Source organism: Xiphias gladius, chromosome 23 (assembly GCF_016859285.1).
Source record: "Xiphias gladius isolate SHS-SW01 ecotype Sanya breed wild chromosome 23, ASM1685928v1, whole genome shotgun sequence".
NCBI classification, from domain to species: Eukaryota; Metazoa; Chordata; class Actinopteri; order Istiophoriformes; family Xiphiidae; genus Xiphias; species Xiphias gladius.
The window spans coordinates 13,109,190-13,137,151 of record NC_053422.1 but is presented as its reverse complement, the minus strand read 5'-3'; the positions used below and the strand labels follow the sequence as shown (position 1 = coordinate 13,137,151).

Sequence of the window (27,962 nt, the reverse complement as noted above, 5' to 3'; positions counted from 1 at the left end):
CTTCCAGTTTGGGTCTGGGAGGTAGACACCCTCTCCACATTCAAGAGTAGGCTTAAAACCCATCTTTTTGATAAAGCTCTTAGTTAGGGCTGGCTCAGGCTTGGCTTGAACCACCCCCTCGTTATGCTGCTATAGGCCTAGACTGCCAGGGGACTTCCTATGATGCACCGAGCTCCTCTCTCCTCCTATTCCTCTCCATCTGTACGCATTCATTTCCCATCAGTGCTTGTTACTAACTTGACCTCTTCTCTCTACCATAGTTTTGTGCTTTCTCATCTCTCCTCTCTCCTCCTGTCGCTTTCTGCAGGTATTTCTGCCCCTGGGGCTGCAGTCTGGATCTGTGACTGCACACCACCTACTGCCCCCATGATCCTGCTCAACACCCACTGTTCAATTATTACGATTATCATTACTATTATTACATTTAATTTTATTAGTATTATTATTCATCCCATTATTATAATTATTATTTGTATTATTACTCTCATTATTGTTATACAGCTTTTGACCTTACAAAGATGGCGCCTGACTCGAATCACGTCGGTTTTCCGGGTTTTTCCTTCCGTCACGGTGACGCATGACGCAAGTACGTTCACCATACCATCAGTTGGCGTGTGATAACAATAAACAACCCTTGAAACAAGAGATACGCACCAACAGGACCTGTCGCTCCGATTCGACTCAAACGTACCGAAAATATGAGCCGAGACAGCCACAAACAGTTGGAGCAACGTCTCGTCAAGTAGCGTGGGAGCCTCGTCGGTCCTGGCACAAAGGATTTTTTAGTTTTTGTGTCAAGCCTAGGGGAGAAGTAGAGTTACAGTTTTCCCCTTCCTTAGCCCCCTGTAGCTAGCTGTGGCTCATTCCTTGTTTTTGCACACTTTGTGTTAGTCTGTTATGCAGTTGCCAGAGGACTGCGGTCGCACTCGTTCTCCTCCGCCGCCTCTTCGCTCCCTCTCCCCGCTCTCTCTGGCCCTATGTCTCGCTGGCTTTTCCCCTGGTCGGGCTCAATCAAGAAGCGGGCCTGTCGGTACCTCTTGCAGCACTACCTCGGTCACTTTTTGCAGGAACGACTGAGCCTGGACCAGCTGGGCTTGGACCTTTACAACGGCAGCGGCGTCATCAAGGAAATCAACCTCGATGTCTGGGTGAGTTTGGATAAAGAGAGGAGGCGGTGGATGTCAACTTTCCACCACCACAGCGGTAGTCACCGTGTGTTTTTGTCGAACTCGTGTACCCTCGACTGTTTCGCAACTGCACTCGAGCTCAACAACAATCTCCAACGTCATGCCCTTAAGCTAGCTCGCATTTCTTCGAGGAAATGCACGTATGGGAAACACATCAGCAGACCCCCAGATTAGCTGCGTCTCTGTCACTAGTTTCTAAACACTCAGATAAGATATACTCTGCCCCTGTCATGCTAAGTGTGCACTTCTTTTGCTTTATAAGGCTAAATCCAGAGGGATGAGACAAATATGAAACCAGTTGTTCTCATTTCTTTCACTTTGTATTTCTTCCCCACCCCTGACTCAGTGTTTCCTCTTTACTCCAGGCGGTCAATGAGCTTTTGGAGTCTCTGGGAGCTCCTCTGGAGATAGTGGATGGCTTTGTGAGCAGCATAGCAGTGACCATCCCCTGGCAAGCTCTCCTGACCGATCACTGCACTTTAGAAGTTTCTGGTCTTCAGATAACATGTCGACCCAAGTACCGAACCAGTAAGTTCAGTTTACAAACAACTTCTTGAGTCAACCTGTGGGATTTCTGTTTTGGGTCTTCCACCAAACACACATCAGTCCACAACAGGTTGAGAGAGGGGATCTTCTAGGGTTTATCAGATCTACCCATGCCGTCACAATTTGACGAGTGTGGTCCAAAATCATGATTATTAAGACTATTTTGTCCCTGTTCGTGCACTAGACCTCTTGTTATGCAGATGAGCAGAGATAAGTGTCCATTTGGTAAGATTTAATATTTAAGTGCTATAGAAAAATATGTAAACATCAGGATGTGAATGAGGGTGGAGGGCCCCATACATCTAGGTAGGATCATTTCACTAAAATTCCATTGGTCATTTGTGCAGACCTCTGTGTGGTCTTTTAATCAGACCACTTCTCTACAGCTTCAAATTTATCACATAATCTCCATATTCTTTTCTCAGTTAATCAAGGTTCGTTATGCTTTCCTACAGGCCAAGCTGCCATAGTCAAATTGTTTTGTCAGAGCAACAGTCCAAAAAAACCCAAAATAATCAATTAACTGTCATATATGACGAAGAACAACAGAAAATCCGCAAATCTGAGTTATTGGCACCAGATAATTGTTTGTGTTTTTGCTTAAAAAATGAGTGAAATGACTGACTGTCATCTATTTTAATAATTAATTTCCTGACCATCTCAAGTAATTCTCTCAGCCCTGCACTGGTCTACAGAAAACACAGCCGGGGCTCTAAAAATCTCCATGTGTAAATTGTTAATTTAATGTCACAATTGTATGTCACATGCTTGCATTGGATGTATTAAGTGTCCAAGTCACCAAGGTAGTGCACACATGTTTAGTTACACTACGTCTCTGTCAAAGCAAAGAGAGAATAAAGGTAAAGGAGTGTAAATGGCCAATGCAAGGCTGATTTTGAATCTTCAGTTATATATATATATATATCTTCAGTTTACACACCAGCCCTGAAGTACAGAAATCACTGAATCCCATGCACTCAGGTGGGGGTTGGGACTCCCAGGGCTGGTCATCCAGCATGACCTCCAGCATGCAGCTGGCAAAGGAGTGCCTGAAGGACCCCCCAGAGGCGTCCGAGGAGCCGCCTGCCCCACTGGAGGGGCTAGAGATGTTTGCACAAACCATTGAGACGGGTGAGTCAAAGCTGTGTGTGTCCTCACTTTGTAAACAAGGGACAGTGTGCATACATCAAAAATTTTCTGACAAGATTAGTGGGAATATTTCTCCAATCAAAAAACCACACTAAACACACACTCACAACTAAAGAGAGATGAGTTGAAAGATCAGTTCTAATGAAACTTTGCATGTCTCTCATCTCATCTGTGTGCGCAGTCCTTCGTCGTATTAAAGTCACCTTTCTAGACACTATCGTCCGCATCGAGCACCAGCCCCTGGACCTGGAAACAGGCGTTGCCTTAGAGGTGCACATCAAACGGTAGGTTGGAGCTAACGTTTCAAGATTCACTTCAAAAAAATGATGAAAATCTGGACTATTTTTTTTTCCAGTGAAAGACCTCTTGATCATTGCTCCTCCTCCATGATTTTGTGTCCTTTATTTGGTATTTTTTAGAATTCTATGTATTCTCTTTCTTAATACTACAGTAAATGTAGAATTTATACATAGTGTAGTTGATTAATTTTCATCACATTTTGAAATACTAATGAAAACATCTTCAAAACAAGAAATGTATAATATTACTGGTGATACTATTGTTACAGAAACATAGTGAAAGAGAGCAGCTCATGGGGCATTCAGAAAAGCAAGGTCAAAGGTCACTTTTATGGTTCATTTGGCAATAATATATTTATAGAAAATCCTACCTGAATTGCCTTTTAATGAAGGGGATTGGCACCGAAGACTCGTACGATTAATTCTGCAAAAGAACAAAGTACACGCAAAGCTGTTAAACATGTAATTTCCACTCTCATTTTTACCTTTTAACACCGGCTATAGCTTTAATGGGACAAGGGTGAAACTAAAAAATCTGCATCTTTCATCCTAATATTTGGTCTTTTTTCATGAGTTATGGCATATGGTTCAAACGAACTGTGTATTTATTCTGTCTTTTTGGGCCGGATCAAAACAAAAACGTGTAAGTTGGTTGTGGTTTCAACCTAAGGAGGCATAAAATTATACCCTTAACAGCTTTTTTACTGTATTGAAAACAATGCATCAATTAGCAAATCAAATATATTTTAATTTCTAAGCTTTTTATGGGCATATTACATTACACGTTTCTGGAAACCAACAGTGCTGTTTTTTTGTATTTATGCATTTTTGATTCTCTCCTCTGAGTATGTTCAAAGGCCCTATCTCATTTCACTGTTACAACAAGAGTGTAACACAGTATTGTGGGCCTCCATTGTCAAAGCACACATGTAAACAAGTGTTCTTATAAATCAGCCAAGGTCATAAAGACATAAAAACGCTCTGTAGCCTTTGTTTGGGGGGGGGGGGTACAAACCGAAACACAAAGTGAGTCTGAAGCACTTCAGGCGACAAAAGGACAGAACAAACTACACTGAATGAGCTAAAACATAGTAGTCAGCATTATTTTTAGATCCTGTTAATACTATCATCCAGTTTTATACCCTCAGCTCTCTTTTTTTTTCTTTTTTTTTGCTGTATTTCACTTTTTATCACTGACAACAGGGTGTTAAAATGTCTGTCTGTGATCAGTAATATTTTAACTTGGGGGAAGGGGTGGGGTATTCTCTCACTAAAATATCTTTGAACATTTTCCAATTATTGTCCTGCCCCCACAGTCCACATGAGGGAAGATCTGAGTAGATAAAAATGTTGATACACACATTTTTCAGTTCATTTTTTAATTTACAGTTAATTTTGTCCCAAAAATACAGTAGAATTTAACATCATAGAAAAAGATAGTAAAGCCCAGGGCTCTTTTGTAGTAAAGATGCAAAATAATCTATGAAGGAAACTAAAAATCATGTTAGGTAGGAATACAATACAATGCTACCACATCTGAAATCAAACCCACGTCCTTGTATGTCCCACATGTTCCATGACTCTGTTGACATTTTACTTTGACATTGTTGAACCCTTTTTGTTTTCCTGGCTTATTGACAAAGCTTCTCAGGATGGCTGAGTTGATCTGGGGTCAGTGACCAGAAGGCCCTGTCATCTCAACAAATCTCCTGATTTTTAACAGAACAACCGATCCCGAGTCCCGTGACGCATGTTACAGTGATAGTGTTCATTAAACAGGAAGCTTCTGCTCCTGTTGTCTCTCTGGTCATCTGTCCTAATGAGATCAAGGCTCTTGCAATATAACTGTGCTTACTCTTGCAATATTAAGTGCTACTTGTATTGATCAATATGTCATTGTCAGATATATTGATTTTAAAACTGTGGCATAATTCCCATGAACAGTTTGATAGAGTTCTCTGCTGTGTATCAGTGTTACTGTGAGCTTTTTCTTAAAATGGATATCACATCACCTTAAACAACTTTGCTTGCTGTCACAATACAGGTGTGGCTACTTCTTCATTTTTGCAATAGAGGAACAGCAGCCTTTTTCTTTCCAGTCCTTAACATCAATACTTTTTCCCCACATATACTGTATTTCATTTTTGTCATGGGGCTAAATAATGTGTGTGTTTGTCTGTATGGTGTTGCTTCAGGCTGGAGTACTTTGATGAGGCGATGCGAGATCCAGCTAGCCAGACTGCCGTGCCTGTCGACATCCACCAGCCGCCCGCCTTCTTGCACAAGATCCTCCAGCTGAGTGCTGTTCAGCTGTTTTATGACAGCACCGGCACAGTGCAGGTGACGGACACCATAGTCACTTACTAAGGACTCTTTATGTCTGATTTAGTTTCTTTTTAACTTTATTTTACCATTTTTTTTCCTTCACTCTTATCTATCATAATTAATAATTTGATGTTCTGTCTATAATGTGTTCAATTTACTTACTCGCTCACTTACTAACAGAAGTAATGTTATGAATAATTGTAAACTAAACACAAACAGTAAGAATAAATAAATTTAACAATGGGGATGAAAATGATGAAATGGGTAAAAACTCAAAAGGCTTAAACAACATTCTGCACCACAACCAGAGCAGACCAGGAGCTGTTGATGTGGACCTGAGGGGTTTACAGGGGTAACGGTCTTATAATTTGATCAGGGGAAGTCTCAGCCTCGTTCAGACTTTGATAATTCACTTAAGTAATCCCGCAGTGATGGCCAAACAGAATAAGTTGTTTTCTCTTGCGCTAATTTATCATTGCAAAGTACAACTTAAATTACTAGTATGTAACGCCTGTACAGAAGCAGAAAAAAAAAAGAAAATACAAGTTTTTTTGTCGACAGTGGCAACCTAAAAAACATAACTGTGCTAATTTCTAAACTCAGAGGAACATACTGGTGTGGCCCTTCAAAATTGACTTTCATTTTGTACATGAATAAATGACAACAAATGGCTTTTTGTGAATATCTCCACAATATCTCTTACAATTCTGACAAGAACTCCAGTGGTAATCTTTTAGGTAACATTGGTCTATAACCAAACATGCTCAAAGATTTGACTCAATTTTTTAGAGTCCTCCTGAGGAGGAACACCCAGATTCAGCAACCGCAAGTGAAGGAGGGGGGGAGGAGGAGGAGGAGGAGGAAGAAGAGGAGGAGGAAGAGGAAGAGGTGGAAGAGGTGGAAGAGGAGGAGGCAAAGCCCGCGGTAGCCCCTCCCTGTCCTCCATCTCAGCCGTTGCTCATAGGAAGCTGCTCCGGTTTCATCGAGACCACCGTCAAGATCAAACAGAATGACATGCTGCCTGGACCAAAGGTGTGTGTGCACACTCGTGTGTGCATACTCTTAACACGCTGAAGGTTTAGTCAATACAACCGTTCTCTCATATTGACTTCTGTATCCTGTCTCTCTTTCTCTGTTCATCAGTTGGAGTTGGATGGCAAGGTGGGCTGTGTTCATATGCTGCTGGCTCCCGATCAAATAATCCATCTGACAGACCTGCTGGCAGCCCTCTGCATAGACACTGGTACACTAAAGCACTCTGATAAACTGAACATGAACCAATGCAAAGGCAGGGTTTTGCCTGCTTTTTCAGTTGAACTTTGAACAGTTTTGACCACACTTTTAAAGACATTTTAATGAAAATTTTAAGTTTGAATCTGTGATCTGTTTTTAATATATCGTGATTATGTCATTTGCCTCTGTGATTTAAAAGATGGAGATTTATTCGGCTGAAAGCAAAAGCCAGTCAAAGTATAGGCCTGTTATGATATCATTAATAAATAATATTCAAATGGACACTAGCCTTCAGGGTAATATGCTGTCCACAAATAAAGTTGCTTTTAAATAACAGAGCAAGGAAAATACTCTCTCTCTTTCCTTGCTGCTTATGATGAATAAAATGTACTAATGATGTTTACATCATTACATGCACTTACAAACTCAGACCACAAATTCACTGCTTATTCATTACTCCTTATGTGTCTAGAAACTAGGAGGTAATTGTGTGCCCACAAGCTTTAGCAATATACAATATAATGTCAAACCTTTCAAAGGCAAGAGGACCCTGAACAGATACACTGAGACGCAGAATAATAAGCCTGAACAAGCCTGTGCTGTTTCCTCTGTAGTTCAGAGCTAGACAGTAAGGTCACAGAAATCTGTAAATGTCTCATTAACATACTTGGTCTATGTCTGGTTCTCTTTCACGCATATATGATTCCATTTTCTCTGTCCTCTGTCCCCAAGAGCCAGAAACATGTGGTGGAGTACACAGCCGACCGTTAGACTCAGATGACCTGCGTATGATTGAGGAGGACCTCAGTAAGCAGTTAGGTTCCAGTCCCAGAGACAGGGAGTGGGATGCAGAGTCTGACCTGGAGCTCTATGTCACCGGCCTGGAGAATGGAGGTACACAGAACAGCAAAGGTCCACTTAAAATGTGTCTGCCTGAGACTCAACATAACCTTAGCAGGCCTGCTCCTGAAAGCATGTAGTTTAATCATGCCAGACATTTTTTTTTATGTGTAATATACATATGAAGAGGTTCCTTCCGAAGAGAGGTATTTATGACTTAAACATGTCAAAAAGACACAGTTTAAAACAGCAAAAATAACATTCATCAATGAAACAAACTGGGTTTTTATTGAATGGTAGATCATATTGCTCGTATTACAAAACTAAGCTTTTACAGTGCTATAGTTGTTAATAAAACTTATACAAGGTACAGGAAATCAATCTTTGTTTTTTGTTTTTGTTTTTTTTTTTTGCTGTAATTTCAATGAAAAAGCTACATGCACATGTGATCCTGTTTTCTTTACTCTTAATAAAGAGAGCACTGATCTGGAAATGACTTGGAAAGTAATCCTGCTGCTCCTTTCCTTGCAGCAATGTGGCACAAAGTGTTTGTGTACATTGTAGCGTTGAACTTGTCAGCCTGTGTGTGTTCCTGCAGAAATGTTTTACTCTATGGGCCCTACTGGGATGAGCAGTAGCGTGACGTCTGTGCGCTCCGGCAGCGAGCTGTCAGACAGTGATATGGAGTCCTCTACACACAGTCTTGCCAGCGTCACACAGCCTGCAGCACTGTCTGCACAGGTACAGCCTGTGTGTCTGTCTGTGTGTCCGTCTGTGTGCGTGTGAGTGTGCGTGTGTGTGTGCGTGCGTGTGTGTGTGTGTGCGTGCGTGTGCGTGCGTGTGTGTGTGCGTGTGTGTGTGTGCGTGTGTGTGTGTGTGTGCGTGTGTGTGTGTGTGTGTGTGTGTGTGTGAGTGTGTGCGTTTTTTTTTTTTTTTTTTCTCCTTGATTTGCACAATTAGTGTAGATCCCTAGGTAAACAATATTGGAATCAACCAGTACTAATATTACCAAAAATAGCATTAGTATTTTTAATGTTAAAGTTCAGTTACTTGGTCCTCTTTCTTACCTTACACAGAACTGGAACTTGTAAATGTCCTCATCAAATCACAAGCAATCTTATTTCGACTTCAATTTTCCCTTACAGGGCATGGTGAACTGTCCCAGGAGATATCCTGTAGCAGGCTGCCTGTCGAGTTTGCCGCAAGCCAGCAGCCGGACCAGAGGTAAAATCAGCAATCTGCAGTGCAAAGTACTGAGCTATTCTCAAAATTATACTCACATTCAGACTGAGTAATTCTGCAGTTTAAAGTTGAAATTGTTCTTTAACATAATTACACCTAAAATTTCCTTACTTAGTTTGCCCTTGTTTTCAATGTTAATCAAGGTAGCCTGCAAGTTACCTATTTACAAAAACATTTTACCTTATTTTTTCAGTATTTTCTGAAAGAAGTGTTATGAAATAAATCCAAACTCTCGTCCTCTTGCTTGCAGGACGCTCACACAGCGGCCAGGCAGAGAATTTGAAGCCTGAAGCTTTGTTGCGTCTGACGCTTGGCGGGCTCACCCTAACCCTGCTGCAGGAGGACCCGCCCAATAGCCTTGACGTAGCCTCGTCGTTGGCTCAAGTGTCTCAGGTGTTCTTCCGGGAGTTGGCCTTCTTCAAGGACAGCATGTTCAGTGAGAGAGACTTCCATCATCTCAGAAGCGGCTTTGCCAAGGCCTGCCCACACTCCCATCTCAGGTAAAAAAAACACAGACACATATTTTGTCCTTGGTGAGTATTAATTCATGTAGACACATCTTTCCATCTAAATTTCTTTTTGCGGAAAATTTGCCAGTTTGAAGCTACTTATTTTGGACTTTTAGTAGGCTTTTAAGAGGCTTTTCCAAGTACTATAAACCTTGATGAAGCTAAATAGCCTATATGTATTGAGGAATATGTTATCTGTTTGAAATGTTGACAACATTTTACGTTATTTAAATTGCAGCACGCCATATTCCAAGTACTGTTGTTTTGTCTTTCCTACAATCTTCTCGTAGCGGAGAGTCACTAATTTGTGTCCAATTCTCTTTCTCGTCTCCCCTGTTGTCCTCTCTCCCAGACTGACGGGAGCAGCTGTGCAGGTTGCTTGTGAGATGCGGAGCGGGATACGCCACAGTCGAGCCGTGACCTCTGACCTTTCCTTCAGCAGACTGGAGCTGCTAGAGTGCCTCTGGGAGGATGGAAAGCCTCAGTACAGCGAGGTAGAAAATGTCTTTGTCTGTCTGTCTCGCTCTTAAAAAGACTTTGTGGCTGTTTTCACACTGTAAGAATTAAAACTTAAATTACATCTTTGTGCCAAGATCTTAATTTTTGTTAGGCTTTTCACATTAGGTCATTATATTTTCAATGTGGCCAGTATTGATGTCTGTAGCAGTGATAAGTGATCACATTACGTAAATGTAAGGTGTAGCATCTTAATATCTGAACACCGCTGTCACAGCTTTTCCTTATTTTTCTTTTGTACTAGAACCAACATCATACTCTATGTGTGACTGCCAGCATGGAGTCACAATAAATGTCACGCTGGAAGGACAAAGAAAAAAAAATTACACGAAGGGGCATCTGGTGGTCTAATAGTTAAGGCGCATACCACATAACCTGTCTTGCTGCCCTTGTTTCCTGTCTCTGTCAAAAAAACGCAAAACCTCAAAAATAATAATAAAAAAAAAAAAAATCACACCAATTAGTGTAATTTTTTTTTTTATGTGAAATGTGAAATGTCTGTTCAGACTGAAGTTATTTAGCCACAAAACAAATATGTCATATTTAAACCACAAATTAAGATGACCCAAATCAAAGCTGAAAATGTCAGATGATAATGTCATACATTACCAATTTTTTACTTGTTGTCTGAAAGTATTTTGTTTGTTGTTATCTTACCAAGCTGATCAGGAAGACTTGAGAGTACAGTGTGTCTCTTTGTGTTTCTTTCCAGTTGCTTCAGTTCCAGAAATCTGGTCTGTTCACAATTGGAGCGGCAGCCAGACCATGTGCCCAACTACACTACAGTCTCAGTGAAAAACACCTGCGTAAGGTACACACACACACACACACACACACCCTGAGAGGAAAGTGCAAAACGTTTATGTCACAGATAAAGTTTTTGTTTTTAAATCATTTTCAGTTTGGTTTTGTGTAAAATACCTTGTATTTCAATGTATAAAATGTGCTGTAGGAATAATGTTTGGCAGTACAGTAGTTAAGTGTTACAGGGTTAAAACCAAGCCCTAACAAAAACTGGTGTTTGAGGATTGACAAAAGTCATTGAAGACAACAGGAAAAAATACTCAATGAAGCATGACTACAAATGAAGCAGGTATAAAAAGTTAGTACAATAATAATTAGAAAGTTACAGGACATTACTTTTTAATGTCATGTTTATTTTCAAAGCATGTATGTTGTGACATCCCTATATTAAAGATGAGTACTAAGCTTTATTGACTAAAGTTTCCAAAATTCTATATTTTTTCCAGTATTAAATACCTTAAATTTGATCATTTTCATACAGAAAAAATATTCAATCAATAATTTTATTTGTTTACTACCACAATTATATCATAAGGAAAGGAAAACAGCTTTGGCACCAATAAAACTGCATTCTGAAAACCTGGACCATGACAATGCCAATAATCATAAGCATACTCATGCCAACTTGAATCTATGATGTATTAGAAAGATTTATCAGGGAAATGTTTCCCTTGGTGTAATATTGATTAGATCTACAAATAATATGTAATTAAACAAACTGTCATACTGGAGTACGTACAGTAACCAACTGGATAATAACGCACTAACAATAATTTATCAGAAAATGGATATATATCGGTCTAGTCTTTAACACATGTCATGTGCATGTCTGTGTGTTTATGTGCTGCCAGGGCAAACAGCGGGTGGTGCGGCGGGAGAGTGTGGTGCGGGTCGAGCTGGCAGAGCTGAGTGCTGAGCTTGACCTGGACATCGTCAGTCGCCTGGGGAGCCTGAGCAAAGCCTTCAGCCACTGTCCCACACAGACTGCTGGACCTGGACTCACACAGGTGGAACCTCACAGACACCTATCCCATCATCAAGGAAACACAGAAAAGCAGCCCTGAAAATATAAATCTGTTATCAAATGAAATAATCAGTAACCCAGGTAAAACGCATGCCAGAAAACATGGCAGACAGGGGAAATACAGTCAGCTGAAAACACAAATCAGCAGACATGTTATTGGACCTCTTTTTGAGCTGTTAATCTGTACAGCAGCCCTTCTGTATTATAAACGAGACTTCTCTTGGATGAGCAGAAAAGAATTTTAAAAAACATCATTTTGGTGTAAGTAATCCAGTTTGGTTATGCAGAGTCACAGATCTTTACGTCAGCACGACAATGGGAAACCAAAAATAAACAAAGTTTTTTTCCAAAAAGCTTGAAGAGGTAATCCCATCATGTTGGACCAATCACATTTGTGCTGACACAGCAAATGAACAACACTTCCAGGTGTAAATGGCAGAGCAAATAAGCACTACCTCAGTAGTCTTCAGTAGCTGGGCTGCCTAAGGCCAATGTGGAGATTCGGCTCCTCAGTGGTCGACACTAACTATAGGTGTAACTGTAACTCATAAAATCCATGTTCAGCTAACTTTCTTTTGATAAATAAATACTAAGAGATTTCTCATTTTCATTCCTCTCAGACAGAGAGCAGTGAGCTGTGCTCCTCCTTCACCCTCCTCTCCCCACACGCCATCCTCAGGCTTCGTTTCCCCATACCTGATCTGCGACCTCTCCCTAAGCGTCGGCTTCCGACTCAGAGGGCAGTGCGGCAGGAGACCTTGGTGCTGGAGCTGATGGAGCTGGAACTGAAGCACCAGGAGGCCCCGGACCTCCAAGGCGGCCAGACCACCCCAGGACAGCCGTGGTCTCCCTGCCTCACCCAGTTGCTGGAGGCCTCCTTCACCGACCTGCACGGTACGTATATTAAAAACAAGCAATAAAACAATAAGACAATTAAAACATATCAAACAGTTCACTGACTCAAGTTAGCATGTTATTTTGAGAGAAACTTGAGTAAACCTCTTGTTTTTGTTAATATAAAGCTTTTAGTATTTAGTTTTATTACGAGTAGCGGTTAACTTGTCTCAGGTAAATGTCTCTGGTAAGGGCTTGATATGTAACACGGACTGTAGCTCTCCACAGAAGAAGTGATACTGTTGCATCAATAAAGACTTATAAAATCCTTATATCTGCTTACAACCATATTACAGTGTGTTTTAAACCATTCATTAAAACTTAATATACTTATATGCTTATAAATGATAAATAGGGGGACTTGAATGTGAAATACAGAGCAGATACCTGATGTGTTGTGTCTCACCAGGATCATATGAAGGCTGGGAGGGCGGCTCTTTCCCCTGTATCAGAGTGAAGAAAAACCATGACTCTCTACCCAGGTCAGTAGTCGTGATCATAAGAATAATTAGAAACATACTGTATTTCATGAAAACATTTTAGGTGTTGAACTACATGCAATAATCTGCTAGAAATCAGTACTGGAGCTCTGCAAGAGAAAGGTGGAGTTTTTGCTTCTAAATTCAGTGATTCTTGCTCATCAAATCAGACAGATAATATTGTTATAATCTACTTTACCACAAACCAGTAACATGTTTCAGAATCGATCTGCCCTCATGTATCTGTGAACAGGATATCAGTGCATGTGCGTGGAGGTGAGGCTCAGGGCCCGGCAGCTGGTCTGAGTGGGATGAACCTGGGCCTCATCAGGGACTTGGGGTCCGCATTCTTTGAAAGTCACTGTGAACTCAACGACAAAACGAGCTCTCCGTTCTCCTCCAACCGCACCATGTTTGAGACTGAGGAGGTGTGCCGACAAAATGATCCCATCTCATTTATCAGCCATTTTTTATCAACATTCCCGACCTAACTCATTCCTTCTCTCCTCCTTCCCTGTTTAAGATGGTGATTCCAGCCGATCCAGAGGAGATGCGTCAGTTTCAGGCTCAGTGTGTCGCTCAGTGTCACTGTGCTGTGGACATCAGCCTGCCGCTGGCTTACATCCTCCTGCCCAGCAAACAGGCCTTTCAGAGCATCTACAACAGGTATGTGAAGAGTAAAATGATCACATTATCCAGGTATCCCCTCAGAAGTTGGAAAATGTTTAAAATTATCTTCAGTAGAATGTCTTAAATACAACAAATTTAGATCTTTTTCACTTTACAAGATTTCCTTTTCTCCAAGTTCACTCAGAGTCAAGTGTTACAAGCTGCACTTTATCTGTCTTCAAAAATCATAGATTTTCTTGACTCTTTTATGTTGCTTTTTTCCTTGTATATTGGTCTTAAATACTGCATCAGAAGTAACATCATCCACCTCTGTCCTCAAAAGGATCAACAATGACCTGTTGATGTGGGAGCCACCTCCCCCTCCTTCCCCCTCGGCCCACAGCCCCGAGCACAGCCGCCATCGTCACGACGAGTTCCAGCTCTGCAAGTCGGCCTTTAGACTGGGTGAGTTTGACATGCAGATCTATTAGACCTTAAAGCAACTGGCCTGCCAAAAAGGATTTTGTATTATATTTTGGATACATATGAGGTTTGTTCCTCCATTGATGAATGAAATTAAACAGGTAAAGTATGTTTTCCTCTGTTTTCTCTCTCTCTATGCCAAAGACTCTGATTCAGAAGAGGATGAGCCTCAGTTCTACTTGGCTAGTGAGTCTTCTGGAAGGACCCAACAGTCAGCTTCCCGACCCAACCACAACCTCAGCCTCCTCTCCCTCACTGTCATTATCGGCAAAGGACGCCTCCAAGCCAGAACAGACAGGAAGGTGAGCCAGGTGGCAGCTCCTCCATAGTATTAGGAGGACACTGAATTTAATGAGGGCGCTGATGAGTTTAACTGCATCAGGTCATGTAACGTAATCTGTTGACTTGTTTTCTTTGTGTAAGCAAACGTTTTTAAAACCCTATTTTTTGTGAGGTTCTTCAGTCCTATCTAAAATTTATGTACTTGTATCCATGGTCATTAAATAACTTGTGTGTTTCCAATCGCATTTCATTGATTCAGGAGGACGAGAGTCATGGGGAAATTGTGCTTGACCTGGAAAGGGGGAAGATATTCAGTGTAGCACAGCACCAGAATGACCCTAATCTTAATTTCCTGTGTCTTGAGAGCAGACGCGTTGAGCTCTACCACCGAGGTTCACATTTCCATGTTGTTTGCAAACATTTAATTGCAACATAATTCATATTTTCCTCTTTAAATTATCTTGAAGTAGATTTAATGCTAATTAGAAAATGTTAATGTATCTTCTGGCTCATCAAAGCGCATTTTGTTTTCTTTCACACCACTGCAGCAGTGGTAAAAGACACCCCCATCCCACAGCGGTTGGAGATGCCCAGCTTCACTCCTCCAAAACACTTGGACCCTACCATCTACCCCACAGAGGTAGGTGTGAGCAGTGTGAGCGGCAGGGAGGGGGAGCTACAGATGTTATCCACAGCCATCAAAATCACACTGGACCTCCAGAGGAATGTCAAGGTATGTCCTCTTCCTGGGCCGATTTTTTTTTTGTTGGTGCATGTTGGAAATTAATTAACATTTGTTTCTGTGTCTCCTTGTAGGAATTCCTAGTTGCCCTTCGACTCCAGGGTGCCACCATGCGACATTATATGACACAGACCAATCAGAGCTGGCATGAGCAGGTTAGAAGCAGCACAAGGAAGCTAAAAACAGTCTTCTTAGTATTTTGCTGACCCGCAATGTTCAACATAATACTACTCGCACTCTACTGTCTTTGTACTTGGTTTTCCATTTTTATTTGATCTGTTCTCACTGAAGAAAAACATTTTTTTCCCCCCCTGTATACTGAGTATTGTGTATTGAGAGAATGACAATAAAATTCTACCTTGACCTTGAAAGAAAAAGTGCTCATAAAAAGACTAAAAACAGTTACTTGCAGTATACATTGCATTTTTAGGTAATTTTTAGGTGTTTTTCTCACAACACTTTTTAGTTGCCTACAGTAAAAGTGTGACAACGCATCAAATATTTGGAGAACAACTACAGTAGATCTTAGAGAGAAATGACAGATTTGAGGATTTTGAGTTAGAAAATGAAATGGCTTTTTCTCTCTCCTGACCATCTATTTTGACATTCCACATTCATACAGAAATAGAAATTTGGACAATGTGGAGAAAAAGGAGAGTACAGAAGGAGGGAGAGGCAGATACCAATTTCTCCCGTAGCAATGTTCTGAACATGGGGTGCAGCTGTTGCTTTGGCTAAAATAGAAAATCTTCATTGTCCTATTTCAATATCATATTCTAGCATTTTTAGCATTTTCTCCAGCCATATAAACCGTGTCATTCAGGTGCTTGCTTTAGGGGAGTTGAAGGTGATTTTGGACGTGTAAAGTGTAAATCAGTCATGTAGATGTGGCAGGTTTAGAGAAAGTGTCTGCCAAACAGCATCTGAGGATTTTTCCATCGTGCCAATAAAAAACATTAAAGAAAAATCCAGAGAGCTCGGGCACAGATGACTTGACCAGAAACATTATCCTGTCTATGCTAGTAGCTGCTATTAGCGTGCTTTAGCTCGCAAGGCCCGCTTGTATATAAAAAAAAAAAACACTCCCTTTGTTGCTCCCTGAGATAACAAGTACGTACTATACATACTATTACATTGTAGCTAATGAAGTATGATTTATTACAACAAATTTCAAAACCAAATAGACCTGCAGACTCATGCTCTTATTACCCCAAATGCAGTTTGTTCTGTTTTATTTTCCAGTTAAACAATTTGGGTTGTGCAGAAAAATACAAGCCACACTCTGTGTTGAAATCAAATTAGGTGGATGAATTTAAAATGTCTCTGATTTGCTGTATCTCCTGCCAAGTGAGTCTATTTGTGATTGTTTTTTTGCAGCTGGTTGACTTCCTGGATGTCATTGATGATCCCATTCTGGGATACACCGCACCTGCTGTCATCACAGTCCTCCACACACACCTCGCTACCTGTGCTGTCGACTACAGGTATGTAACTAAAAAATAAAAGTGATTTAAATTTAAAATGCAAGTGTAAACAATGCCTTTCTCTTTGTTTCACCCTCATCCTCTGCTTTTCTGTTTGCCAGACCTCTGTATCTGCCACTGCGAGTGTTGTTCACGGCAGAGTCCTTCTCTCTGTCCAGTAATATCATTGTAGACACTGCCACCTTCCACCTCAGGTACAGTTCACCACCAACTGAACACCAAGAATTTCCATTAAATAAAACACAAACTAAAAAAAATTGGAATGATGATAAGCAAAGTAAATGTTTTGAAATGTTGCTGTCACTTTGTTTCACATTATATGAACTGGTGACTCACGGTGGAAGATCTTTGTGTGAGTTGTCTTTTTGTTGCGTTGTGGCTAGATTCATCCTGGATGACTCCGCTCTCTACCTCTCTGACAAATGTGAGACTGACACCGTTGACTTGAGGAGAGGTAAGACACGTGATACACATGTGTCTGCTGTTGACACTTAGAGAATAGTTGTAGAAAATACTGCCCAACACTTGTGTTTGGTTTTCATAGCCCTAATGTTGATAAGATAGCAAGTCTCTTCATGTCTGTTTATAGTGTGTCTGTGAGAGTTATTCAGCACTTTAAATATTGAGGAAGCACAGTGTACGTTAGAGGAGTTTCAGTCTGTTCATGTTTTGCCACAGAAGAAATAAATTCCTGACGAGTGAAAATGAGTCAGAAGTGTCTCCCAGCGTCTCAGCTGTAACTGCGGAAACCGAACGGGGGACCAAATCATCAGTCAAGTAACCATAAATAATTGGTGTCACAGGGCGTCACGATGAGGAATGCAAAAAGAAAATCATTCTCATCACTTTTGTGAACCAGTGTGTTAGGACGTGAATGATAAACAAGATGAAAGAACATTTTTCAGCCACACTTACACATACTGTACCTTAGCCTTGGACTGGGGAAAGTTTCCCAACAGGATGAGTGTGACTGATATCAGAGCTTTTATTTAGCTGAACGCTAACAACAGAACAGCTATATCCACTGGTTAATGCTGATTCTGTATGAAGTAATAAAATGTAAATTAGTAAAAGGCCACTTGACTTGTTAAAGATGGTATCTGCCGTTTTATCTTACAATCAGGGACGTCTTATTTCATAGCCAATATTGTAATCAATATTAGTAATGTAAACAAGACTCAATGTCAAAATGAGGTGCACTCCAATGAAAACCTCCCTGTTTAACAAGGAGTACAGAGGTACAGAGGCTTGAATAATTGAAACCACAATATTTTTGGATTAAGCACTTGGTGTGTGTGTGTGTTTGTGTTTTGGACACTGATTACTCTAATGAAAACCACCATGTGTCTTTGTGTTATGCAGATTATGTGTGTGTTCTGGACATTGACTTGCTGGAGCTCGCCATAACCACATGGAAAGGCAGTGATACGGGCAAACTGGTGAGTGATCGCCATCTGTTTAACATACCTGTGTCTCCTTCCCTTACACTCTGCAGTCATGAAGCACCGCAGCAAAAAAATGACTACCCCTGCCAGAGAAAATGTGAATGTCAACAAAACATTATAATTTAGTTCAATTTCCTTCAAAAACCACTAACAAGCACAGGCCCCGTTTATAAATATTTGTTTTACCATAATGAAGTTTCACTATAATAATAGCTTAAGACTTGAGGCCTCCAATTTAAGACGAGGATCATTTTTCAGTTTGACGTGGAACCAAAACCAACGGGGGCGATGGTAAACTTACTAAATATGTTTAGTAGGTCCATTTGCATTGTCTACTCCATTTTATGTTTATAGTGTTCAGGTATATTCTTATTTTTTACTTTATTTTTTTTTTTCATTTTTAGTTTTTGTCTTTCTCGACATCATTTTATGCCTGTTAATTATTTACACCTCCTTGAATTTGATAAACATTGTGATCTGATTTGAAAGACACAAAAGTACTTTACAAGTGCAGATATTTTTTTAAGCTTCTTCTGGTGTTTCATATCACGAGACAGATGAGCACCAGCTGATTTCTGCTTATTTCATTATTTAACATACGTAGGGCTGTATATTAGTTATATAAAACAGAACTTGTATGACTGTCAGTAGGAGCAGTTCTTTCTAGCTTTAGCACACTAGCATTGGCTAATGAGTTATTAGTGTAAAAATTACCTTTCAAGCAACTTAAAGTGGTGGAAGTGATCAGATTGTTGTTTTTTTTAACCTGCAGAATTCTACTTGTACTCGCTGTTTCTGTGAAACTGAATGCAAACATTAGATCATTTACACAGATTTTGTCAAAATCTGATCAGTCTTTGATATATTGCATTGCAAAAGAAGAAAACAAAGGAGCAAGTGAACAAATGCAAAAAAAGAGATAACCTACAGCAGCTACCAGATTTGATTGATCGTCAGTTCGTTGGTATTTTTTCGAGATGTCCCTCTCTTCCCATTCTGTGTCCTCTTACTATCTCACCGTCTATGACCACCTTTCCTCATTCTCCTGTCTGTATTAAAATGGGTTTCTTCTGTTTCCTCTAATCTGAATTCTGTGTCCTCCAGTCTCAGCCTCTCTTTGAACTCCGTTGCTCCAACAATGTGGTCCACCTCCACACCTGTGCTGATTCCTGCGCTGCCCTCGTCAATGTGCTCCAGTACCTGGTCTCCCAGGGTGACCTACACCCCCCGCCCCGACACGCCTCACCCACTGAGATCGCGGGCCAGAAATTACCAGTAAGGAATGTGTATTCACTGGAGAATAAAGATAATGGATGGATAAGAATAAAATAATGAATTTGGGTTAGATGAATGCAACTCCATTAACTCATATAAAGTACAGTTTAGATGTTTTGCAATTAGTTAATGCTCAAACTCAAGGTGACTTAAAATAAACTTCATCTGGTAGATGACAAACATCACAAGCAATCACAGATAAAAGCAGTGTTTGATAGTATATTTTGATCTGCCAACCTGAAGCGTATGAAGTCTCTCGCATGTAATGTCCTGCATAATGAATAGTGAATGGACGATCAATTTCAGATGAAACTTCTGAACATATTTGATATTGCAAAACGGCTGAAAAGAAGGACTGAGTAAATGTTGACAAGTGGTATAAAGATGCCGTAAAACTGCCTAATGTCAGTGTGATATTCTGTCTTGTTAGCTGTCAGAAAGTCCTGCCTCTGTGCTGCCCTGCCCTCCAGCTGAAACCGCTGAGATCAACCAGTACGATCTGGCTGATGCCTTAATTGACACAGAGAAGAGCCACCGAGAAGAGAGTTTGGACCCAGGTACTGCAGAGTTTCTCTTTGTTTACACATCTGATCATGCCAACAGGATATGGTTCAGTAAAACTCTGTAATGACGACAAGTGTCCTTGTGTATAGGAAGAGAACTGTGGGCTGATTTATTTAAAGTGATTTCCATAAGTGCTATAAATCTGTTGTGAAGCTTCACAGATAGGGGAGACTGGTCATCGCTTGAACTAGCTTTATTAACACAATGTCTCGGTTATCAGGCAAAATTCATTCAAACCAGAAGCACCTTGCATGTCTTTCATCAGGGGAAAAAACCTGCCAATCAGAGGACACCAGCAACACCTCCCACTATGCATACAAATTTAGGAAAACTAGCTCCTCAAATACAAAATCAAAGATGATACTGAGCTCTTACAACTGTAAACATACATAATAAATGGTTCACATGATTAAATAGAGCGCTTTAAATTCATTTAATAAAAGATGTTTAATAACTCAATCCCATATTACACAGTGTTGCCTCTAGTCTCTAAAAGATTGCCTTCAGTGCCTTTTTCTATCTTTTATGTACCTTTTATACCCTTTATATGTATGTTGCTGTCCGTATGGATTTTGCCCAATGAAACGTCTGAGGACCAAAATGTTGTGTTAATAAAGTCTTCAAGTGATGGACAGTCTTTAGGATTTTTTCGTTTTCTTCTCAAACCAAAACAACAATAACATCTGCCGTAAGAAAAGTGGTGTAATTTACAAATGTATGCGTCATACATGTGCTCAGGAGGCTTTAGTCACTCTAGAAAAGGGTGGAGTGTTTACAGTACCAGCTTGGCTAGCCTACAGTTCTTTACATAATGCTGGATTCTTGGTGTTTGTCCAGGTTCCCCCTCCATGCCAAGAGGCTCGCCTGTCTCCGTCTACCTGTTCCCTGGTGAAGCCTCGAAGACCAGCCCCTCCATCCTGCAGGGGGAGGACTCTGAGCTTGATGGTCTGGTTGCCACAGCAACAGAGGCTCAGGCAGATATGATGTCAGAGGAAGGCTCAGAGGGCTCCACCGACAACGACGACTTCTGCATCCTGGAGGCTCCTGGCATGGGCATTCCTGTGAGTCTCTCTGCTTGCTCTCTCTTGTTTTTCTTAAAAACATTTTCTTCCCCATTAGCCATATAGCCTGACTCCGTTTCAGCTTTTTCACAAAATGTCCACATGTGGGGTTTGTTACAGCCCAGGGACGGGGAGCCCGTGGTGACGGTGCTGTCCAAGGGGCCCATCAGGGTGAAGGACAGTCACTTCTCAAGGCCTCGAGGCAGCTCTGACCTGCTCCGAGCCCCCAGCCGCTTCCCGGTGCCCCAGAGCAGGGTGGTGCTGCGGGAGATCTCTGTGGTCTGGCATCTGTATGGGGGCAAGGACTTTGGTGGCAAGCCCATGTCCATACATGCCCAGCAGGCAAACAGGTAACGCGCACGCACGGTGCCACAAGTGGGTTGATTTATTTTCATATAATTAACACGTAAAAGGTGTATACATTGTTTGCTCAGTTTTTTTCTATCACTTTTATTTTCCATCCTCCTCTCCTTGCAGAAGTCGTTCAGTCCCTGCTGGTGTTCGTGGGTCCCCTTCTCGCTCCGTCACCTCCTCTCGTCCCCAGAACTCCTGGCGGTGGGCAGGAGGCAGTGGCCGTCAGCACACGCTGCTGATGGAGATCCAGCTCACCAAGGTACAGTGGTGGAATGAAAATGAGCACGCTTAGCCAAGTGCTGTACTTACTGTAAGTACAATTCTGAGCTACATGTACTTTCCTTAAGCAATTTAATTTTGTTACTTTATACTTCTACTCCACTACATTTCAGAGGCAAATATTGTACTGTTTACTCATCTATATTTATTTGACAGCTTTAGTTTCTAGTCACTTTACTGAAGATTTCTCTGCATAACAAATACTTTATTTTTGACACTTATTGGTTTTCAAGTACATTTTGCTAATGAAATGTATGTACTTTAACTTTAAATACTTAAGATTTTGAATGCAGGACTTGTAATGGAAATTTTTACTCTGCTGTAGTGACATTAATTGAGATGAAACTGACTAGTAGTTATCAATTGATTTATCTTGAGTCTCTACCTCTTCCCCAACACATTCCTCCTGTTTTGTCTTCCAGGTGTCCTTCCAGCATGAGTCCTACCCAGTGGGAGTAGCGGGGCAGGATGGGGAGGGGTCAATGGCAGCTGTGGTCGGAGTTTGTCCCGGCGGCGAGCAGCCCCTCTCCAGGCAGGTGTTCATCGTCCAGGAGCTGGAGGTTCGAGACCGACTGGCCTCCTCACAAATCAACAAATTCCTCTACCTCTACACCAGCGAGAGCATGCCCCGCCGAGCCCACTCCAACATGGTGAGACAGCACAGAGGCAGCAGGGGAGGAGATGGACAGACAGGGAGTCTTTGATTTATACACTACTGAAAAGAAAGATGTGATGAGGCGTTTTCTGTGTTTGACATTACCTGACTGGGATGTTGTAAATTTTCTTGTAATACTGTACAGTCACAGTAAAGTACAAAGAATAGTTTTCAACTAATATTTGGTATAGCTTTGATACAGCTTAAAGGATTCTTGTTTAGGGAGATAGGAAGAATTAGGTGGAAAGTTGTCAGAGGGCTTGCTCTTTTATATAAACTTGTTCTGTTTATAGGATGACTTGATGAAAATATTCATAAATATTCATTATGTAATATGTATATGATATTGATTGTGTGTTTTCTTTTTACAGCTGACAGTGAAGGCCCTGCAGGTGTGTCCAGAGTCTGGCCTCGGTGGTCCAGAGTGCTGTCTTCGGGTCAGCCTGCTGCCGCTACGACTTAACATCGACCAGGTAACTCCAGTGCCTGAAACTACATACTAACAGCTACTGTGTAATCTCATGCATCCAAACCCAGTCTCAGTCAAAGTAAATGACGGCCAAAAGTGTCTGAGTAGAGCCTTGAGATCTGCAGTGGAATTTTGTTTTTGTTCTCACTGTGTGGAAAATGAAGTCACTGACTCGGCTTTTCTTCGTGTACTAATGAAGCAATCAGAGATTACCATTCATACCAGCACTAGAACTTGAAGACATGTGACTGCTTCCAATAATTATTCTTGATTTTCAGTTTTATTTGATTTAAATAAAAGAATAGTTTAAAATAGTTCAAAGCCATGAGTAGTTTGACTTTGTCTGTGTGTTGTGCCTGATGAAGCTCTTCCGGCTGTGGCTCAGGCGGTAGAGCGGGTCGTCCACTAATTGGCAGGTCGATAGTTCGATTCCCGGCTCTTCCAGTCCGCATGTCAAAGTTTACTTGGGCAAGATACTGAGATCCAAATTGCCTCTAATGGCTATGCTGTCAGTATGTATGAATGTGTGTGTGTGAATTGGTGAATGGCATGTAGTGTAAAGCGTTTTTAGTGGTCGGTAAGACTAGAAAAGCGCTATGTAAGTGCTGTCCATTTACCATTTTTACCACGTCACAGAAAATTTTGTGGCATACTGATCCGTTGGCACCATTTATTCTGACGGGCCAGTAGTTTGGGCTGCTCCTGTAAACTCTCAACATCTAACCAGCCTGTTTTTTTCCCCCATCGCCTGTATAGGACGCACTTTTCTTCCTGAAGGACTTTTTCAGTAATCTAGCCTCCTCCGTTAACCCTTACCTGCCTGTGGACCCAGCAACTGAAGGTGAGCTATGTCTGATGATTTTGTTTTTGGTTCTTTGCTGTGTATTTAATCAGTTGTCTTTCATACTTAATGTGATGGGATTTTGACATAAATATTAAGATATTAAAACAAGATCCATCACGCATCGTTTGCTAAGCTGCTTTTTGTGGAGTTAGTTCTAAAAGTACAGCATATTGTCCCTGTGGCATGATACATTTTGACTGGCTGCAGAACATATTTATATGATTAGCCAAGCTTATTCGAGCATGTTTTACATGAACATGCTATGGAAAATATGTATTTTCCTATATTTCTCTCCATTTATTTTCAGTGAAGGCAGACCCCTCCCAGAAGTCACCCGAGGAGGCAGAGGCAGCTGCTGGTCTGGGACCTGATCTCACAGCTTCTGTAGAAACTACCTACAGCGAGCAGAGCTCCTCTTCTGCCGGCTCCACCTCTTCCTCTGACCAGCCAATCTACTTCCGGTATGTAGAAACTAATACACCAGGACCCATCAAGGGAGTTGCAATCAAAGGAGAAATAGTTTTTTCTGTGTTGTGAAACAACTTCAGATGTGTCAAAACTGTGACCTTAAGGGTAAGAAAGCAGAATATTGCGAAAGAAGACTGAGTGCACTCTGCCAGCTAGTTGAAGATGAATAAAGGTTTAAGTTATTGATTGATTATTTCCCCATCCTTCCCTCTGTCCTTTTCAGGGAGTTTCGTTTCACCTCTGAAGTGCCTATCTGGCTGGACTATCATGGGAAACATGTCGTCATTGAACAGGTGAGACATTTCGTCTGTCACCCTGCCTGACCAAAAGCTTATCATAAAGAAAGCTGTAGGAGTCATGTGTATTTGATCAGGAAATAAATGTCAAGGCCGACTGAATATTCATTATTCTGTTTCACAGGGAACGTTTGCAGGGATTCTGATCGGCCTGGCCCAGTTAAACTGTTCTGAGCTGAAGCTAAAGAGGCTCTGCTGCAGACACGGGTAGAAACACACACCACTCTGCCAAACTGAACTCCCTGGTTGCTTGAAAGATAGTGCTGTCATCCCAGAGATTCTCTCCAAATGTCCAACTGGCCCAAACAAATGTTCAGTGTTCAGTAATTTGTGACCTTTTGAGAGTAGATCATTATGTTTGAAAAGCAAACCAGTAGAGTTTTCCGTTGTAAGTCTCTCTGTCTTTCTTCTGCAACACTTCCTAGTCTCCTCGGTGTAGACAAAGTGATCCAGTACGCCGTCACAGAGTGGCTGACAGACATCAGAAAGAATCAGCTGCCGGGCATTCTGGGAGGGGTTGGCCCCATGCACTCGGTTGTCCAGCTGTGTGAGTTGATAATACTTGTCTATTCCAAACACACTGACAGCTTAACACGTTAATGTTCTTTATCCTGTTTTATCTCTTCGTTTATCCCCTCTTTTCCATCTCTGTGTGTTTCTCCAGTCCATGGAGTGAGGGATCTGTTCTGGTTGCCCATAGAGCAGTACAGGAAAGACGGACGCATTATTCGAGGCCTCCAGAGGGGGGCAGCGTCCTTCGGCACCTCAACAGCATCAGCTGCTCTGGAGCTCAGCAACAGGCTGGTGCAGGCCATACAGGTACTCAGTCTATAATGGATTTTCAGTGCAGTTCAAGACTGGTGACTGTGAATTAAAGATGTACTACATGGCTGCCATATGGGCCATGTGGGAATACACTTTTCTCTGCAAAAACATTTTTCTGATAGCTCGAAAAGAAACTGCATGTTACAAGGCAGTCTAACTCAATGATGACATAAGATTGAGAAATTCTTGTGAATTTTTTTTCGTTGTGTCCAACTGTGCGGACACCTGTTTTTCAAGGATTTCACAATAAACCAGCCCTCAGGTATTTGGTGTCTGGGTTTCAATTTTAAAATTCATTTTTATTTACGTAGCCCAAAATAACAACCTTTCCTCAAAGCTCTTTACAATCTATACAAGATACTCTGTCCTTGTACTCTTGATTAGAATAAGGAAAACTAACCTTTGGTTTCTGTCTGCTGTTTTTACAGGCCACAGCAGAGACGGTGTACGACATCCTATCCCCAACGCCTCCCCTGACTCGCTACGCCATCACCGAGGGCCGGGCCCCCTCCAACCGGCCACGCAGAGCCGCCCAGCCTGCAGACCTCCGAGAAGGCGTGGCCAAGGCCTACGACACCGTCAGAGAGGTGCGTCCCCAAATTTAACCTCTAAAAAAACTGGTTATGGACCCTTCTAGAGAGCAGAGAATCCAAAAATAAGCAGTCTAATGCACTCATCTTTTAGCTCAGTCACTTTCTCACATTCTAGTAGTAACTTTACTGTCGATTTCCTGCAGTAATCTGATTATATGAGGAACCCAGTCTAAATAATCGGGATGGGGGATTAGAGAAACCAGAAGAAAGCAATTTCTTGGCCATACATAACCAGGTTTCTAATCGGTGCATGATGTTCATTCTCTCTGCTCCTCCAGGGAGTGATTGACACGGCTCAGACTTTGTGCGATGTAGCATCCCGGGGCCACGAACAGAAGGGTCTGCCTGGTGCTGTGGGCGGCGTCCTGCGGCAGATCCCACCTACTGTAGTTCGACCCTTGATAGTGGCCTCTGAAGCCACCTCCAATCTGCTCGGTGGCATGAGGAACCAGATCAAACCAGACGCCCGGAAGGAAGATTTCTTGAAGTGGCGCACAGAGGACGGCCAAGAATGATGTCGGCTTTTTGTGTCTGTGTGAGAGAGAATGAGTGTGTGTGTGTGGATTAGATTAGTGAGATCACGATATGGGAAAGTCTCAACCAAGGGAGCGAATTCAGGGTTTGAATGTGTATTTGCATGTGTGTGTGGACTAATGAGACTCGGCGTGTGCTCCAATGCAAAAACAAAGCAACGGCTAACAACTACTGCAGTTACTGATACCCAGTGTTTTATGTGGCTCCATTATACATGGACGCACCAGATTTAACTCTTCTGTTCTGCATTCAACAAGAGCTCTCCTCATATTCCTCCTCTCGGTAATACACTAGTCTGCAGATTTTCTATGCTGTCTGTGCAAACATATCACCAATACTCTTAACTGGCTTAATTTACAATCCAACCAAGGGCAGGAATGATAATCACTCTCAAGGTTTTCATTGTTCGTAAGAAAGACGCAGATTGTGGGCACTTCATGTACTCTGAATTGTGCTGCTTTAAACCGTTTGTATTGTAATTTAAAGTAAGGATTTTTGGCATAAGTGTACCTACTTCAAGGGGACGCAAAATAGTTTTAGCAGCAGTATAAAGAACAACTTCACTTTGAAACCAACCTGTTTCAGCTTTTGGCCTTTGTCAGACTATTTCAGGAACCTGGGAAGTTGGTGAATTTATGGCCGAAATCTCAGATACATTTAAATATAATTTCGTCTTTTTCGGGTGCGGTGTGTGTGATGAATTGACAAGTAATGTGACCCGAGCTTGGGTCTATTTGTTGTCCAGTGATCTTTATAGTGGAGACTGGGAGAATATGTCAATGAAGTGTCCTTTGCTAACACTCTCCAGATGTTGGCAGATGGTTTTCACAACACCACCCTGTGTGACTGGCTCAGCTTTAGCCCCACTATGCATCCACTTCTGTCAGTGCTGTTATTTGTGCCATAAACTTTGCAGAGAACCCTTTTTGACTAGTTTGTTTTGCCTTCCTCAATCATGTACCCTCTCTACCACAAATATAACACACACTGGCTCATATTGATACATACCTGACTGAATAGAAACACCGGATCGCATTAAGCTTCTAAATTTTGTAGCACATTGGATTCTGTTGAAGTTTCACAAAGTCAAGTCGGACTTTAATTGTTAATTGTTTTACTAATAGATGTCAGTCAGTGCCTATTCTGCCTGCGTTACAGCTCATTTGTGCTTCAGTTTCCACGAGGAGTTTAGGACCAGGGCGTGGGATCTGAATTAACCTACTCTTTCCTCAAAATTGCTTTGCCCACTTCTTTAGCTGCCTCCCTGCAATTTTTAAAAGTTTCTTTCTTGTTTTTTTTTTTTTTTTTGTTAAAATATTGTCATACTCGTTTTCAAAATAAGAGTTGAGGAGATCTGAGTGTGGTGACAGTGGAGAAAGAATAATTGGAGGTTTTGTGATTATAAAAAAAGTTTTACATTTTTATCTTTTTTTGTTTAAGTGTAAGGGATATGTGTCCCTGTGTGTGCGTGAGTGTGGTTGTGTGTATGTGTGTGTGTTTGTGAGTGCGCATGATACATGTCTGTGAGGGTGACAGGCTGATGCTTGTTACACCTCTTGTGTGTAATTACTATTTACTATATCATAAACTGTATGAATGACCTGTATAAAACAAAGACAAGGAGTATAAAAAATTAATACAAAAAATAAAAAA

The 27,962-nt window shown here is 41.4% G+C and overlaps 1 protein-coding gene across 1 annotated transcript; it reads left to right on the top strand.

Annotated features, from left to right (window-relative positions):
• Nucleotides 1–575: 575 nt before the first annotated feature.
• On the top strand, nucleotides 576–27,962 carry atg2a (autophagy related 2A). Its single transcript, XM_040119712.1, has 42 exons — nucleotides 576–1,148; nucleotides 1,553–1,715; nucleotides 2,715–2,864; nucleotides 3,064–3,166; nucleotides 5,377–5,521; nucleotides 6,296–6,538; nucleotides 6,650–6,749; nucleotides 7,472–7,633; nucleotides 8,178–8,320; nucleotides 8,725–8,803; nucleotides 9,072–9,321; nucleotides 9,683–9,824; nucleotides 10,559–10,657; nucleotides 11,502–11,657; nucleotides 12,295–12,568; nucleotides 12,978–13,050; nucleotides 13,301–13,475; nucleotides 13,571–13,713; nucleotides 14,000–14,121; nucleotides 14,284–14,441; nucleotides 14,681–14,813; nucleotides 14,970–15,154; nucleotides 15,238–15,318; nucleotides 16,541–16,647; nucleotides 16,749–16,841; nucleotides 17,031–17,101; nucleotides 18,010–18,086; nucleotides 19,197–19,367; nucleotides 19,798–19,924; nucleotides 20,769–20,992; nucleotides 21,113–21,342; nucleotides 21,470–21,605; nucleotides 22,048–22,275; nucleotides 22,652–22,753; nucleotides 23,506–23,590; nucleotides 23,901–24,054; nucleotides 24,285–24,354; nucleotides 24,482–24,564; nucleotides 24,783–24,904; nucleotides 25,022–25,176; nucleotides 25,611–25,769; nucleotides 26,054–27,962. The coding sequence occupies exons 1-42, from the start codon at nucleotides 978–980 to the stop codon at nucleotides 26,288–26,290; spliced, it is 6,081 nt and encodes a 2,026-aa protein (XP_039975646.1). The 5' UTR covers nucleotides 576–977; the 3' UTR covers nucleotides 26,291–27,962.

Excerpts from the sequence above, each read along its gene's own strand:
- atg2a (XM_040119712.1), top strand. The coding sequence starts at position 978 with ATGTCTCGCTGGCTTTTCCCCTGGTCGGGCTCAATCAAGAAGCGGGCC. Across the intron at positions 1,716-2,714 it reads TCGACCCAAGTACCGAACCA|GTGGGGGTTGGGACTCCCAG; the intron begins GTAAGTTCAGTT and ends CCATGCACTCAG. Across the intron at positions 6,539-6,649 it reads ACATGCTGCCTGGACCAAAG|TTGGAGTTGGATGGCAAGGT; the intron begins GTGTGTGTGCAC and ends TCTGTTCATCAG.